We start from the raw sequence: 15,732 nt of genomic DNA, 5'->3' as shown, positions 1-15,732 counted from the left end.
ATTTTTGTAAAGGCATGATTGTGCTATAAATAGCAAAATTGAATAGATAAAAATTCCGAAAAATTCACTTGGCCTTTTTTTTTTAAATTCGTTATATTTAAATTACTACTTATTTCTTTATTTTAATTCTATTAAATTTTAAAGTTGAAAGGATAAGAGAGAAACACAGTAAAATTATTTGTAAGATTGCAAAATAATTTATTCACGTAGATATTTTACACATTTTGATGCATAATGATATTGAAGTGTGGCGAATGCAAATTTACTGCTTTTCTGCTAATCACTACTGTCTTACATTTAAGAGAATTCGTAGAATAAGTTACAACTACGGGTATTACTACGACAAACAATCATCGTGTCTTATTAGCAATTGATTAGCCTAGCTCAAGAGACGAATCGTTAAAAAATACAAATAGCCATAGGAACGTCAGTTTTCTCATTTTCTCGCATTTTACTGGACATTGGTAACAAATAGCAAATCAAAACTGATTTAAGAATTTGACCGAATTCAATCAAGTGAACAGGAATCCGTTGGGAAATACATAAAATTAGAATAATTTAGCGGCAACGCAACAACTAATCACGGATACACAAAGTAATGATGATGATGTGACAAAAACACATTTAATTTCAAATGTCGAGCCTGGCAGGCTCTTTTCAGTTGAGCATCGTTGGTGGAAGGTTCGTATCAAGGTCAGGAGACGGCCGACCCTGTAGGAGATCAACCTGAGCACACATCGGCATGCTCGTCCCATGCAGACACCTGAGAACAAGGAAAAAAACATAAAAATAAGTTTCACAAGAATTGATAAAAAAATTGCTCTTTTTTTTAACTTGGTTAATAATGAAAATGTTTTAGCCAGTTTGAATAAAAATTTCGAAGCTATAAATTTTGTCGTAAACTTGATTATTTCAAAAAAATTTAACATGAGAAAATAATTTTTAACAAAAATTTAAATCAGTTGAAATTTTGAATTTACCTGACACTCTCTGCTGCAGTACCACTGGTTTCCGCACCCTGCGCACACAAATTGTGCCTGATTTCTGTGGCAACCCTGGCACTCGGGCACATCCTCTTCGTCCATCTCCTCAGTATTGGCTTTGGTGACCCCCTTCTTGGGAGGCTGCTCGCTGGAGGTGGGTTCGTCAATCACCAGACGGTCTCCCTCGGTGTCATCGTCAGCCCTCTCAGGCTAAAATTTGAAACTCAAATTAGTAAAGCATTCAAAACGCATTTTGAAATTGTTAATAATTTAGAACAAAAACAAGGTGCTGATGAACTTACCACTGGCTTGGGAGTTTTGCTCTTGCTGGGTGCTGGCTGGTCATGTGAGGTGCCTACAGGTGTGATTGTGATCTCAGTGCGACCCTACAAAATCAAAGCAGTGCAATAAAGAAAAAACGGCAAATACTTTTTTCTAAATTAAGTCTTCAAATTTTGGTGCTCAGATTTAAAAAGGGGAAAGAATCAGGTGCATACCTTTGAGGGTCCCAACAAGTCCGAGATGGAGACTGAAGGCGAAGCTGCCGGAATGGCCGGAGGCGTTGGCCGCTCGGGGGCGGTGAGGAGGCGGGCAAGAGTTGGCGAGAAGTTGGTGGAGCGGTTGCCAGGCTTGGTGAGGATGCCCTGCAGCAGGGAGGAGGCCGGTCCTAGCGGCGGCGGCACTGGGTGCAGGGTCACCTCAGGGTAGGGCAGCCGCGGGCCTTGGGGCTCGTTTTGGCTCATCTTGGCAAACTTGACTAGCACGTCCTTGAAGCTGATCGGGGGCTCGACGGTCGGCATGGAGCACGTCTCCGGACTCTGCGGCCGCAGACGACGACCCCTTCTGGGAACTTGCTCAGGGTGGCGCTGCCTGAAATCAAAAGGAGAAAATGATATTTTAGAAAAAAATTCAATCGCCATAGCAAATAATGAGGATATTTCTAGATTTTCAAATTAAAGTAGATTCCAACAGACAGGTGAAAATGTTTAATTATCATGAAAAATATAAGTAATGCAACGCTTTTACTTTAAAAATATCTACAAATTTCGAATGAATTTTTATTTTATTTAAATAATTTCATTTAAGATCAACTGCAACCTGCAGCTAATTTTTTTTTAATTAATGAACATTTGGCTTTAATAAATAGGTCACCACATAAATTTTTGAGACAAACAAGTGATTTGCTGACAGAAAACTTCACAACTTTAATTGTGGCTGCTACCTGTTTATGGCGGTTATAACAGGCTGGCCAACTGTATGTCTTCTGTAGTTCTGTTGAAATCCACTTTAAAACAAATTATTACATAAATAGATATTTCCCTTTTATATCAATTTCTCTCAACAAATGATTTTTTTTAAATCAAGTTTAAAGACAATCCAAAGCCGAGTGTAAAATTTTAAATAACTATATCAATAATTTATCATTTAAAAAATTACCCAAACTAACAGAAGGGCTTAATTTTTGCAGTTAAATTGAATTAAAAAAATTAATTAACCTTTTTTTTTTACAAAATTTATAAATCTGTGATCGTTTTAAAATAACTCACTTCATTGTATTTTTGTTTATACACACCTGTAGTCAGCAATGATGGACCTGACGTCTAGGATGGGTCCCTGGCGGCCTTCGCCGATGACTGGTTGCTGGCCGTTGGCCTTGGGCGGTTTGTGGCCGAGGACGACCCGTCGGCGTTCGAGCCGGGCGAGCATCTCCTCCTTAAGCCCCTTGAGGCGGATCAGCTGGTTCCACTCGTGCTCCTTCTGCTCGGCCAACTGCCGCAGCATGGACAGCTCGTTCTTGAGCACCTCGACGCAGCGCGCCGCCTCCTCAGGGCCCTCGTTGGCCTCGACGAAGGTGCGGATGGTGCGTTCGCGCTCATCCTCCTCGATTTCCTCGTTGAGCATGCGGGCGCGCTTGGCCTCTGGTTCGCCGGCCGCCTCCTTCAGGCCGCGCTTGTTGCGCGCCACAGACGACCGAGGGCTCTCCTCGTCGTCGGTGCCGCAGCCACTCGAGGTCGCGTGCTCAGACGATGGCTCGGCTTTCACTGAAAAATGCGCGACGTTAGCGAAAAACAGACCTCAAGTGTGCGCTCTGTGCAGGACACGCAAATCTACTAAGGCCTGAAGGAGACGAGAATGACGCGCAATTTCAAAATTCTCTGTTCGATAATAAATTTTGTAAAGATTTATTTCATTCAGAATATTATGAATTTACAAAAAATGATATGAAATTATCAAAAAAAGTGTAGTCAATTTTAGAACAATTAATGCTTTTGCTTTTCTAAATATAAAAGAATTAATAAATCTGCTTTGTATACAAAAAGAAGTTGAAAAAAAGTGAGCTAATTGATAATTTATCTCAAAGTGGTTAAATTTTGTGGAGAATTAAACAATCAAGATTAAAAATATGTAAAATAATGCGTGATGTAAAAGTAATTTAGAGCAAAAGTAAAAAAGGATCTTTATTAATTTTGTTATACTTTTCTTGCATAAAAACATAGTTAATAAATTTATTGCTATTGGTACTTCTCAACTTTGGGTTCAATTTTTGATTAGATTTGCATCAATTTATTAAAAAACAAATTTCAGTTAGAAAAAAAGTTAAAATATTCATGATTTCTCTTTAAACTATTTTGCATTATTTGAATAATTTAATTTTTTAATTATCTAATGCTTAAAAATTTCTTTTAAATTGATAGCTCATATAAAATTACAGGAAGTTTTCTTCTAATGCGTGATTTCTTTTATTAATTTTCAGAAACTTCCTTTTGCCGCAACAATTTTAATTTCCAAATAGCATATATATTTGTTCAATTGAAAGTGAAACGAAAGTTTCTAGCCACAAGCTTGTCTCTTTTGACCTTTGCAAAATACACATAGAAACCCATGCATTTCCTGCTGCGCAAATGTGAACGGATAGTTTTTTTTTTTTGCAAACTAAAGGAAATAGGAAATAAATTAATTTATACCTGGCGAGTTGTTTTCGGAGGCGCTGAAGTCGAGCGGTTTGGCGCCCTCGTCGATGTCGACGGTGACGAGCGCGGCGGCCGCCCTGGCGACGGCGGCCTCCCCCTCGCTGGCCGCCTCCTCGAGTTCTCCGTTGTGGAGGGATGACCTCCGCTGGGGGACACCCTCGTCCATCGCGCGCTGCTGCTTCTTAGCACCGGCTGCGTCCATCACTGGCATTGTCTGCCCGACGGGCAACCTGCGAACGGCCAATCCGTGTTTAGTCAAAGGGCGAGAGAGGCAGGCAGGACAAGATGAGTCAAGAAAGAGAGGAACAAGAAGGGTCTGCAGGGCGCAGGCGCGTGTGCTCGCCGCTCGATACTCGCTACACCGACCGACCGCTCTCTCACCTTATTGCATTATTTACGGCGGGGCACAATTTTGCGGCTCGTCTTTGAACCGACCTCCAGTCAGCTTTTGACTGATTAGAACAAATTTCGCGACAATGGGGGTTCGCAATATACCTTGAAACTGGCAGAAAAATTATATATAAAATTTTGTTAATTTGTTTGTTTTCAGTTTTTATTTTCAATTTTTTTTTTTAAATTTCAATTTCAATCATTTCTTAAATATTTTTTGTGATGTAGGATGCTTTACATCATTTATTTAATCTAAACAAATTTTGATATCAAATAAGAATGGGTTCAACAATCTTAACGAAATTTGTTTCCTCAGTACTAAATAATATTGTTTTAATTTTAAATAATGCTCCGATACATGTATTTTAATTTTAAAACAGGCTAGAACTATTTTCTGGGATGAAATTAATTTATGAAAATAAGTCAATATATTGCAACACAGTTTAATTTTATTCCTAACAAGATAATAAGAGAAATTTTCTAACGGAGAATCTGATCAAAATTGTAACAAATGAAAATCAGCCACACATTTTTGGTATAAATTCCAAACGCAACAGGTCGCCTCGCCTATCACAAGATTAATTTCTATATTGTATATTTTCACACTCACTCTACAATTCAGCACACGTATATAGACGGTTCTTATCTGAAACCGAGTGACCGTTTCAAAAAACCAAATTAGGCCAACGCTGTTGCCGAGCCAGCCTGCATTTATTCAATTCAAAGTCATAAATTTTAAAATTTTAAACCAATTCAAAAAATTAAATTGAAATCTACGCATCGATGTCTAAAACGGCGATAAAGAAAACGGTACAAAAAAAATTATACACAATCGCGAGGCTTTCTTCGCGGGAGCGAGCTTGAAATTTTTATCTTCCGAGTGGCTGCGTCTCGTCGGCGGGACTAAATTGTCTCTCACGCGTAATAATAACAACAAGGGACGATAAGCGAGCGACTCCAGAGTGGAAGACGAAGAAAAAAAAAGAAAGAAAGTGGGCCAAGCGCGGTCGGAACAATCGGAAAGGAAGCGCTCTCGAGGAGGAGAAGAAAGAAAATAAATTGGGCCCGGCAAATTGGGCCGGGAGGTGAACGACCTGCGGCAGGTAGAGAGCGTGACGCCATCTGGGTCGACGACCCGGCACCGCTAGGCGCGAGGTCAAAGGTCACCGGCCGCCGGCGCGCGGCAAGGGGTGAGTGAACTGCCCGAAATAACCACCAGCGCTGCTTTCTCGCGCGTTCGGACGACAGAGCGAGTACGGAGGACGAGGAAAGGCTGCTGCAGATTCGCGTGTGCGCGAGCAGCGGCGTCTGGAGAAATTGGGTTCACCAGCAGCACCGAGCCAAAGAGAGAGAAAGACCCCCCGAAACCGGAGCAGCGGCATCATGCATCGCTCGTCTCGTTAGTCATTTCGCTTTTCAGGCGGAAACTCGCCGCCTCTCTCAGGGCAGGAAACACCACTTTAACTGTTGATTGGGTATTATAGAATCACAATTAAAGTGAATTAAATTTGAAATTATCAAAGGACTTGGCCGTTTCTGCGCTGCAGGGTTCACCTTGACCAGTCGAAAGTGAATTTTGCGCGCCTATATGCAGACCCCCCTCCCTTTTTTATCAGCAGTGCGTGTAAAAATTTCTCTTGAATAAAAATTAAAAAATTTTCTGGAAAAAAATTAACGCAAACGTTGATAATGGATGTGGTGAAAGAACGCGGAAGGTGGAAATATTGTTCGCGAAATTGGTTATTTCGCAGAACACGCCCCTCGCACTTTCTCCCCTTTGAACCCATTTGAACTCTCGCACGCGTCCGAATTCCAATACGAGACGTTTGGGGAGGAGGCGGAGGGCGAAAGGGTCGGTTTCAGGGTGTGTGAGGCCCTTTCTCACCTGAGGTTAAGGAGAGAGAATGACGCATACAGCTCGGCGAGCGCAGACTGAAGCTGCTTTTCGAGCGACGGACGTACCCGAGCGGCAGGCTGGTGCGGCAGCTTCGCGCGCCGGCCGCTGCAGCGCCGCCTCGAGGTCCTTGACCCGGCGGCCAACGACCCCGGCGCCGCCGCAAATCGCCCACGCCGCGTGCTACCGAGGGTGCACCGACCTTTCACCGAAACCACTCGGAAATGCCAATCTTATCCGCCGAGCGCGTCACTGGCTCGTCTCGGAAAAAATCGCCAAAATTCCATTTCCGCATTCTTAAAAAAAAAACATTTTTTTTCCTCCAAAGAAATCAAGAAGAAAAATATTAACAATATTAATTTTTTTAAGATGAATGAATAAAAAGAAAAAATTAAATTACATAATTTTTGTTACAAATTACATAAAATTGAATTCTTTTTATAAATTTAATTTTATAAGTCAAGAAATTTTCTGCCGCAATATTCGTGACATTTGTGTGAGGAAATTATAACTCGTTTAACTCTAAATCAACCGCTTGCGAGATGCTCTCTTTTTCCGTGGGTGATTTTTTGGTGTTTTTTTCTCAGCAGCACTTTCACTGCTGGTGCAGTCAAGGAAGACCAGCGGCCATGTACATATAATACTCTTTCTTTCTTTACATAATGTATGTACACACGTCTCTTTCTTCTTCTCTCCTGCGTGCATATATATGAAGATTATATAAATATAAGAGCGCGCGTAGACGTTGTTTACCGACGAGGCGACGCGAACGAAAACAAACGGGGCGAATTTATGGCGAAACTTATACGCAAAGGAGACGAGGGACCGAGTAATTGTTCAATTAGCGTACGTTTTATTGCACCCAGGTGGTTATTGCGCCAAGCGATGCAGAAATAAAAAGAGAAAGAATGCGTGAGTTGACGGCGAGACACGCTAATAATCGTTCGAGTTGATTAGTTTGTTTTGATTAAGCTCCGTATTGAGCCTGCGTAGTTACAGGTGGGAGAAATTAAATGAAAACAATTATGCAAATGGTAGAGAGGGAAAAATGAAGGTAGGAAAAACCACGTAGACAAAACACAAAAGTATTTTAAAAAATAAAATAAAATAATAATGTGAGTGTTTTGATCAATAAATGAATACAAATAAGAAAAATCCAAAACAAAATTTAAAATGATATTTTTTTTACTATACGTAAAGCAAAATATTAATAAAAACGAAATTAAGAAAATGTCATACGGACAAGATTAATTTAAGACAAAAAATATTCTTAACTCATTACACGAAAAATGACAGAAATAAAAATTTAATTATGCAAATTCTAATTAAATTGAATATCCTAATTTTTATCTAGAGAAATAAATTATGATCGAGTTGAAATAAAAATGAAATTTTAAATTTTATTAAAAATTTATAATTATGTAATTAATTTTACTCACCCATAAGCAGCCATAGCCCAGACATCATTGTTTTTGGGCTGCAGCCCAAGGGCGTTGAGCAATTGCAGTTGCGCAGCCTCGTCAGGTGACTCCTCAGGGGGCGGCGTGTCCACCTCCGGGGGCGGCTTGACGAGCGGCGGCGGCTGCTTCTTGTTTTTGGCGCGGTTCGGCGCCACGTTTCGCTGCGGAGGCGGCGCCGAGTACAGCTTGTTGATCAGAGAGGGCACCACCACCGGCACGTGCAGGTCCGGCACGGCCCCACGGCGGAGGCGGCTGCGCGGGGGCAGCCCCAGCAACTCGTGCTCGACGTCGCGTTCGTAGCTGTTGGGCGAGAAATGCAGCGAACACACCCTGCCGAAACAAAACAAACAAACCAGCGTGACAACAGCCACCATAGTAACAATAAAAATTGGCCCGCAAAAAAAAAATTGGCGCCAACCTTTGCTGAAAGGTCAAAGGTCGAACGCGAAATTTAATTAGAAATCGCACTGATCGGACATTATTTCTAGAAAGTTTTTATTTGCAATTTTTTTAAATGGAATTTAATCACAAATACTCTAGGCGAAAAAAGAGCGGTACCAGAGGTATAGGATATGAGGTCAAGTTCAAGTGGATTCGCGCGTTTTAGCACCGGGATTAGCATTGGTCACCATGACGCAATGAGTTAATACAGGACTTGAGACCAAAACTTTTTTGTTTTATTTTTATTTTGCCAGCTCATTGTTCCGGCACCAATTTTTCACTGTAATTTCAAATAAATAATATTAATTTTAGATTTGTCAATCAATCAGTTATTTGGCAATTATAAAATCAATATTAATTTTATTAAATTTAAACCAAAATGATATTTTATATACATTGCGCAAAGATAAATTTTTAATGTTAGGATTTATTAAATGGATTCGATTAAAAAAATTTATTCAGATTTTTAAAATTATTTTATAAATAGATGATTTAAATCAAATTAATTACAAAATGTTTTTAATTGAATGAAACATTTCGACAAAAGTCGCCAATATTTTTTCACCCATCACGATTCTTTATGAAGTTTTTGACCGAAAAAAATATGTGCCCTTTGGAGGAGGGTGAGGACTGACCTGGCCGTGGTGGTGTTGAACCAGTTTTGCCTGCCGCACACGGCGACCCATCGTTCCCGGACACTCTCCTCGGCCGGGAAACGATGGTAACGCACGCGGCGACCCTTAGTCTTGCGGTGCGAGTTCCTGCACGTGGACACCGCGCACTGCGGCATCTTCGCTCTTCAAAAGTTGCACCAACACTGACTGGCGAGTGAATCACCACGCGGTAGCGGAGCCTGCGATGCTGCTCCCCCCTCCCCATCGCCGCCCCTCGCGTGCGCCGCCAGGTGGTCACCAGCCCGGAGGCCGCTCACAAAATTAAGCACCTTCTGCCTGTGCACCCCGAAGAATATCAACGCACCTTTCCGACACAGAATTATATCTTCAGCCTCGAGATCGAATTGGGCTCTTTGGGCGCCGGAAACTTGAATGAGCGGAATAATTTTTCCCTAACCCTCATTCCTCATTGTTGGAAATTTTGATGACAAAGCGAATAAATATTGAATTTTGACTGGTGCTCAAGATGAATTAATTCCTAATGAGTTTCTTAAGTTTAAGAAAATCGATAAGAACGGTTTATTTATTTTGGTGTCTATTGAATTAAATTTAAAACAGGAGCGTTTTAGTATAAAAAGTTTTAGTTTTCATTTCACAATCCTCTTTTTTTACGAGAAATTTAAGAAAACCAATTTATTCTAACCAATGTACCAAGTGAACTAATATAAAAATCATCACATCCAATCCAGAAATTAGTAACATGAAATTCCTGAAATTGAACTTCGAAAATTTCAATAAGAATTTCAAAAGTACAATTTAATTAAGAATATTAAATTCTTAATTTATTCTACTCTGCTTTAAATAGGGACTAAAGCAGTGTATAACAAATAGCTGTGATCTGTGATTGAATTAGCCGAGGTCCTGCTGAAACGCTTGACATCGAAATAGACGCGGCCGCCGTTGATATCTTAAATTAAGAAAATTTAATTTTATCGCTTTTCTCTTTAGATTTTCTTCCAAACCTTTTGAAACTTTTGGTGCATGTGTAGTTAGTAAAGTTATCGGAAGTTAAAAAACAACTCATTTTAAAATTTATATGATTTGTACGGTTTTTAATTTATGTGAAGGTTTAATTTTTTTAAGTCAGACCAAGGCAAAGTGACTTATCGGCCCGAGCCCTTAATTTTCTTTCAATCCTCATAATGTAAAAACTTTCAAAGATTTAAATCCTCTTGTGCTTCAGCAAGATAATCAGGAAAAAATGGATCCCAGGTAACTAACATAAAATAAAAGAGGCCAAGAGTGTAATTTTACAGTTGCCACCACCGCACTCATGAATTAATTTTTTTTTTAATTCTGAAAATTATTGGGCTGAAATGGAGTTCTATATTTTAATAAATTGTCTAAATTTTAAAAGACGTGGATGATTAAATTTCTGACTTTCGTACCAAAAACGCAAAAAAAGAGTCCAACGCAGTTGCCGTGTCTTGCAGGAGAAAAATAAGCACGTCTTCGCTACAAAAACCTGGGAATTTTTTCAATCAAAAGAGCGAGGAAGAGGCTGCTGCGCTTGTAAAAATAATCCAACCGAAAAGCGGTGGTGCGTTTTTGGAGAGCACGCATGCAGCGAAAGAAAGAAAAAAAAAGAAAGAAGAGCCTCGCTCGCTGGAAATCGCTTGAGCAAGGTCAGGGAGGAGGCAGGAGAAGAAGAAGTGCATCGGAGAAAAACAACCACATGGCCTCAATAATTTTCGTTCCCCCTTGGGCTGCTGCGCCGCTCGCTGGTCCTCCTCGCTCGGGAATATTTTCGGTGGTTGCTTCTCCCCATCGCTTATTATTTTTTTATTTCTCCAGGCGCGTCGTGGTGGTGCCTTGGTTGGAAAGAGAGGTGCTCGCGATCCAAGGTCGCTGCTGCTCTTTATATGGGACACCTTCCTCCCCGCGGGGGCTCACAAAAGAGCACAAGGAGCTGCCAATCAGCCGCGAACAATGCCGCTCAAATACGCATTCTCCTTGGCTGACCATTAGTTTCACATTAGACCAAAAAGTGTAGGGAGAGTTTCTTTCCACGGAATGCTGGGCACCACCTTCTCAGGATGCGTGTGTGTGTTTGAATAGTGCTAATGGGCCGTAAAAACTTGATGGGGTTAACGTATGAGGAATTTGGTTCTCTGGATGCTTTGGTGCACACAGGAAATTGTTATTTGATCACATTGAGATTAAATTAAAATTTTGTAGTACTTAAATTGAAACTAACAAAATCTGATTCAGTCCCACTAATTGCAAAGTTATGTGATTTCACTTTGTCTTGAAGAGTTTGACATGAGATATTTGAAAATTAATTTTAAAATAAATCTAAAATAAAAATTGTATGTAATAATCACATTACTCCATTAATAGTATTAATTTTGTGTCAGAAAAATAAATTATAATTTCTGGCTCTCTTCAATTAAAATACTTTAATTACGGCTTTTTGAATTGTAGCTCTCAAAATTTTAAGTTGATTTCTTAGGACTTATTAAATAAATTTTTTCATTCTCTCATTCATCTAGAAAATATACACCGTTAGAAATTAAAAAAAAAAAACTTAATTTTGAAAAGAAAACACCAAAATATAATTAATTGTGGAAATTAGGTTAGAAAAAAAATGCAGATTTCACTATTAATCAGCAGCATAATAAAGAGTTTTCATTTAAAGAATTCAATTAAATTTTAGAATAAGGGCTACTTCCAATTTGCAGAAACGAGAAAAAGACCCCAAAATATATTTTGTCGCTAAATTCACCTACAAAAATATAAATTTTAATTAAAACAAATTAAAATGAGTGTCTATAAGAAAATTTTCACCCTTTGTCGCTGCAGCACCAGAAAATAACTTTTCCTTGATGATTTTATCTCATAATTTTACACATTCACAGATCAATAAAATTGTTTACTTTTAAAGGTCTGATCGTCTTAACTGCACTCTTGTAAAGCCCCTCAACTATTAAAAAGCATCCCCTCATAATCTCCATTAATCAATGACAGAATCACACGCAAAGGGTGCGCGCATCATTACGCAGTGACTAAGCCGGCCGTTGAAGTCACTCGGAGACGCAATCGTGAGTTGATTTCTCCAGCACCACTTTCGCCACTTTTTTAATTTCATTATTTTTCTCTTCCTCCGCGGGAACCACCACTTAAGCTCACAAAAGAGCGCGCATTCCTGGGAGAAGAAAAACGTCGCTGCTCACCAGAAAGAAAAATTGGTTCGGATTTTTTTTATGTGTGTGGCTGCGAGGGTACCTGGGCAGGAAGCGCCGCTCGCTTGCTCTCTCAGGCAGGAGCAGCATGCGGTGCGAAACTCACTAAGCTCTCGGCTGTTTGTATTTTTACGGATGATTTTCGATGGGAGAGAGCGGCGGACCGAGTTCGCCAGAAAGAAACCACCCCCCGATTGCAGTGTTGCGACCGTTTCACCCCAACTAGTCGCGCGAGCGGCGTTCTCCCTTTTCTATGCGCGGCCCATTGTTGAGTTTTTCTCTCCGTCGCTGCATCCAATCGTGCACGCTCCGCTTTTTGTTGACGGATCATTCCCAGGGGCGGCGAGTCCAATTTCAAGCTCTCTCTCTCTCTCTGGCGAACCCAAGTTTACTGATGGTTCGACGGGAATTTTATTAATTTTATTACCGAATGATAAAATGAAATGATACAAAGCGTGGTTGAAAAGACGAGCGAGCGTTCTCCAGTGGCAGACCGGTTGCTTCCGCCCCTGGAGAATCGATGGAAATTGAAACCGGATGCGAACGCAGTCAGGATTTCACGGCAGACGGAACGATTTTCTGTACCATTGAAGATGAAATATTTATTTCAAAAGGGAAGGAAGCGATTGGCAAATGACATTTTTTCTTTGTTCTATTCAAGAGATAAAAATGATATTCCTCAATTTATGGTAACTTTGGGCCCTGTTTAAATTAATACTTTTAATTTTAGAATCTTAAATATTATTTACCACTTTTCTTGTGACGAACCATCAATTTAGTTTGTTCCATAAAAAAATGTGCGGTGCTTTGTATTTTGTAATTTATTGGAAATAGCTAAAAGTTTTAATTTATAATCTTAAAAATAAAATTTATAGGAAATTTTTTTATTTAAAATATTATTTAACTTGACAGATTTCCAATTTAAATATATAAATATTTATAAATTTAACAATTGAAATTTAAAATCAACCTTCCAGTTTTCTGTTTTAAAAAATTATTTTTGTTTTCTGGTCCAAAAAAATATGTTTTAAATTTTGAGAACCACGAATTATAAAATTAATTATTCGTTGCAATAATATTAGTAACTTTTATGCCTTAAATTTAGAAAAAAATTCAAACTGAATATAATACAGAACATTTTGTAATTTTTGTTTATTAATTTAGTTGTAAAGTAAACCCAATATTTTAACTGGATGTTAATGACCTAATTTCTCAAACGGCAGTTGCAGTGCCCGGTGTTTTCAATTTTACATACATTTACGTCACAGACACCAACGTTTAAGACCCCTGGCGAATTACATCCATCAAGTTCACGCGCAGACCAACATCTGCTGCTCGTCGCGGCACCCAAAGGAGAACACCTTTCCTCCTTGTTCGTTAACCCTTTCTTTCTCTCTTTCAATTTTTTTTTATCCGGGTGCCGATTAGGAGCACGAGCTGGTCTTTTTTAATAGTTTGGTGTGCGCAGAGAGAAAAATACATGTGAAAAGAAGCCGAGAGGTGGGCACGTGAGGCAACGGTGGCAGCTGGCCCCTCGAAAGAGCGAGTGCGACAGCTGCAGAGGCACCACCAGCACTGCAGCTGTCTCGCCGCCGAAACGCCTTTGTGCCGATCGGCCAGGCCAACTCTCGAGAGCACCACCTTTTCCTGTAAAAACAAAGCGGATGGAGAACCCGTCCGTCCGCGTCCGACGACGGAGAACTCAACCGCCAGCATTCGGGGCTCGAATTACTCATCGATAGGGTTTCACCTCATCTATTCGCATTTTCCGCTCCTCTGCCTCTCGCACACCAGGGCACCACGGCTTTTGTTCCAACGTGTGGTACCGGCCCTTCGAATCTTTATAAAAGCTGCCTCCGATAAATGAAATTGAACCACGCAATAGGGGACCATTCTGCAATTTGTTTTAAGCAAAAATCCTCAAATTTTTATGCATCCTTGGTGCTTGAATTCAATTTTTCTTAATTGTATTTTTTAATTGATACGCTTATTTTTTGATCAAATTAAAACGCTTAGATAATTTTTTTTAACTACATTGAAATTTGGGAAAATAGTCAATTATTCCTAACCAATTAATTTAAAAATCTTTAAAATTTAATTTAAAAAAATAATATTTATTTCGGTCTTTTCCTTTTTAAAAATGCTTTTTCTTGGAGATAAAAAGTAATATTTCATTATTAAATATCTTTATAAATTATAAAATTTAACTGTAACCAAATTACTTAATAAAATTAAATTGTTTTAAAATATTAATTATTTGTGCGCTTATAGCAGATCTAGAGGCAACTTTTCTTTTTTGCAAAAGCGCTAAATGACAAAAATGACAATCAATTAAACGGGTCCTAAAAAATGTACTTTTTATAAAAAAAATACTTCCAAACAGAAACGACGGAAAATTTTAATGCTTTTCTATTTGTTATTGCTCATTTTAATTCTTTTATTTTGTCCTACAAATATTTTCTGTAAAAAAACAATTACATTTTTAAAATAACTTGAAATATATCATTAGGATGTTTTGGGGTAATTTTAATTAGTTTTTAATTATGCTTTACTTCAATGAAGCAATTAAATTGGCTTGAAACCATTTATTACGTCCGAGCCACTTGATTGCACATTCGCACGCCGCGTTTATTTTATTCGCGATCAATTTCATATACTTGTACTTGTGCTACTGTGCAAAATGCACTTTGCTTTGAGGGTCACGCACACCGAAGGAGAGCGCCAAGTTGCGTCATGCAATCCGAGTCTGCTGCTGCGCGAAAATAAATTTATATATACTTAATGGCAGATCGGTTTATTGCGTGAATGGTACGTTTAAGACTGCAGCCGATCCTTTCCATCTCGTCGACCGGCCTTGCGTGGTGTCAGCATGCTTGCATTTTTATATCGTTTGCTATACCATTGAACGTAAACACGGCAGCATGCAACCGGTGCCCTTATTAAGTTTGCGAGAAGAATCGTGCACACTCATTTGCAAACGTCATATTAAACGACTTTATTTTTGTAAATGATATAATTTTTTCCCAGATTATTTTAGTAAAAAATAAAGCGTTGAAAAAATGAAGTTGAATCCAAGTATAGCAGAATTAAATTTCTCTGAAATGCAAATTGAGAGAAATAAATGTATTCTCTGACATATTCACAATTACTGCAAAAATTTATATTCGCTGCTCTCAAAATAAAAAATCACAGTAAATTATTGTATTGAACAAAGAGGCACCAGTCGTAAACATTGCTTTTAAAGATTATGGCGAACTGGTCCTTTGAAGAGATAAAATCTGATTCCGAGAAAAGTCGCGGGAGAGAGAAAGCGACGCGGGTGAAAATAAAAAAATACCTCCGCAGTCGCGAGTGTGCGCCGAAAAGGCAGGTGCCGTAAAACGCGTGCTCCGAATGGCGTGTATGTGCGCCGGAACACACCACAAGCCCCTTGCAACCGACGCATAACTACGCACAATTTTGGAGGCGCAAAGTTGCTGGGCGCGTCAAAACACTCTGGCGCAGTGAAAGATGCAGAAATCATGAATAATTAATCTTGAATGAAAGGGAGGAAGGTGCAGTAGGAATTAAACTGTCACAAAGGAAAATGTTCAAAGAAGAAAAATAGTTTAACTTAATTTTAAAATTCTATAATATGTTTTATACAACTTTACTTTTTCTCCTTTCGTGAATGTAAAAATTATAGTGAAAGTTTATTTAAAATATAATTCTCTTGAAAAAGAGTGAGTTCTCCATT

At 39.2% G+C, this 15,732-nt stretch overlaps 1 protein-coding gene across 2 annotated transcripts; it reads right to left on the bottom strand.

Moving 5' to 3' along the window:
- Window positions 1-174: 174 nt before the first annotated feature.
- On the bottom strand, window positions 175-8,981 carry LOC132199691 (uncharacterized). 2 transcript variants are annotated; one of them, XM_059624613.1, is made up of 9 exons: window positions 8,776-8,981; window positions 7,679-8,029; window positions 3,950-4,185; window positions 2,557-3,025; window positions 2,206-2,268; window positions 1,481-1,853; window positions 1,286-1,369; window positions 981-1,193; window positions 175-763 (listed from the first exon to the last, which is right to left on the bottom strand). In XM_059624613.1, the coding sequence occupies exons 1-9, from the start codon at window positions 8,928-8,930 to the stop codon at window positions 722-724; spliced, it is 1,986 nt and encodes a 661-aa protein (XP_059480596.1). In that variant the 5' UTR covers window positions 8,931-8,981; the 3' UTR covers window positions 175-721. The 2 variants fall into 2 exon arrangements, with proteins under 2 accessions (XP_059480596.1, XP_059480597.1); XM_059624614.1 differs by lacking the exon at window positions 2,206-2,268 and having other exon boundaries at window positions 8,776-8,979.
- Between the last annotated feature and the right edge of the window lie 6,751 nt (window positions 8,982-15,732).

The sequence above is a fragment of the Neocloeon triangulifer genome, unplaced genomic scaffold (assembly GCF_031216515.1).
Source record: "Neocloeon triangulifer isolate White Clay Creek 2 clone unplaced genomic scaffold, ASM3121651v1 ptg000014l, whole genome shotgun sequence".
Taxonomy (NCBI): domain Eukaryota; kingdom Metazoa; phylum Arthropoda; class Insecta; order Ephemeroptera; family Baetidae; genus Neocloeon; species Neocloeon triangulifer.
This window is presented reverse-complemented; position numbering and strand designations above follow the sequence as displayed.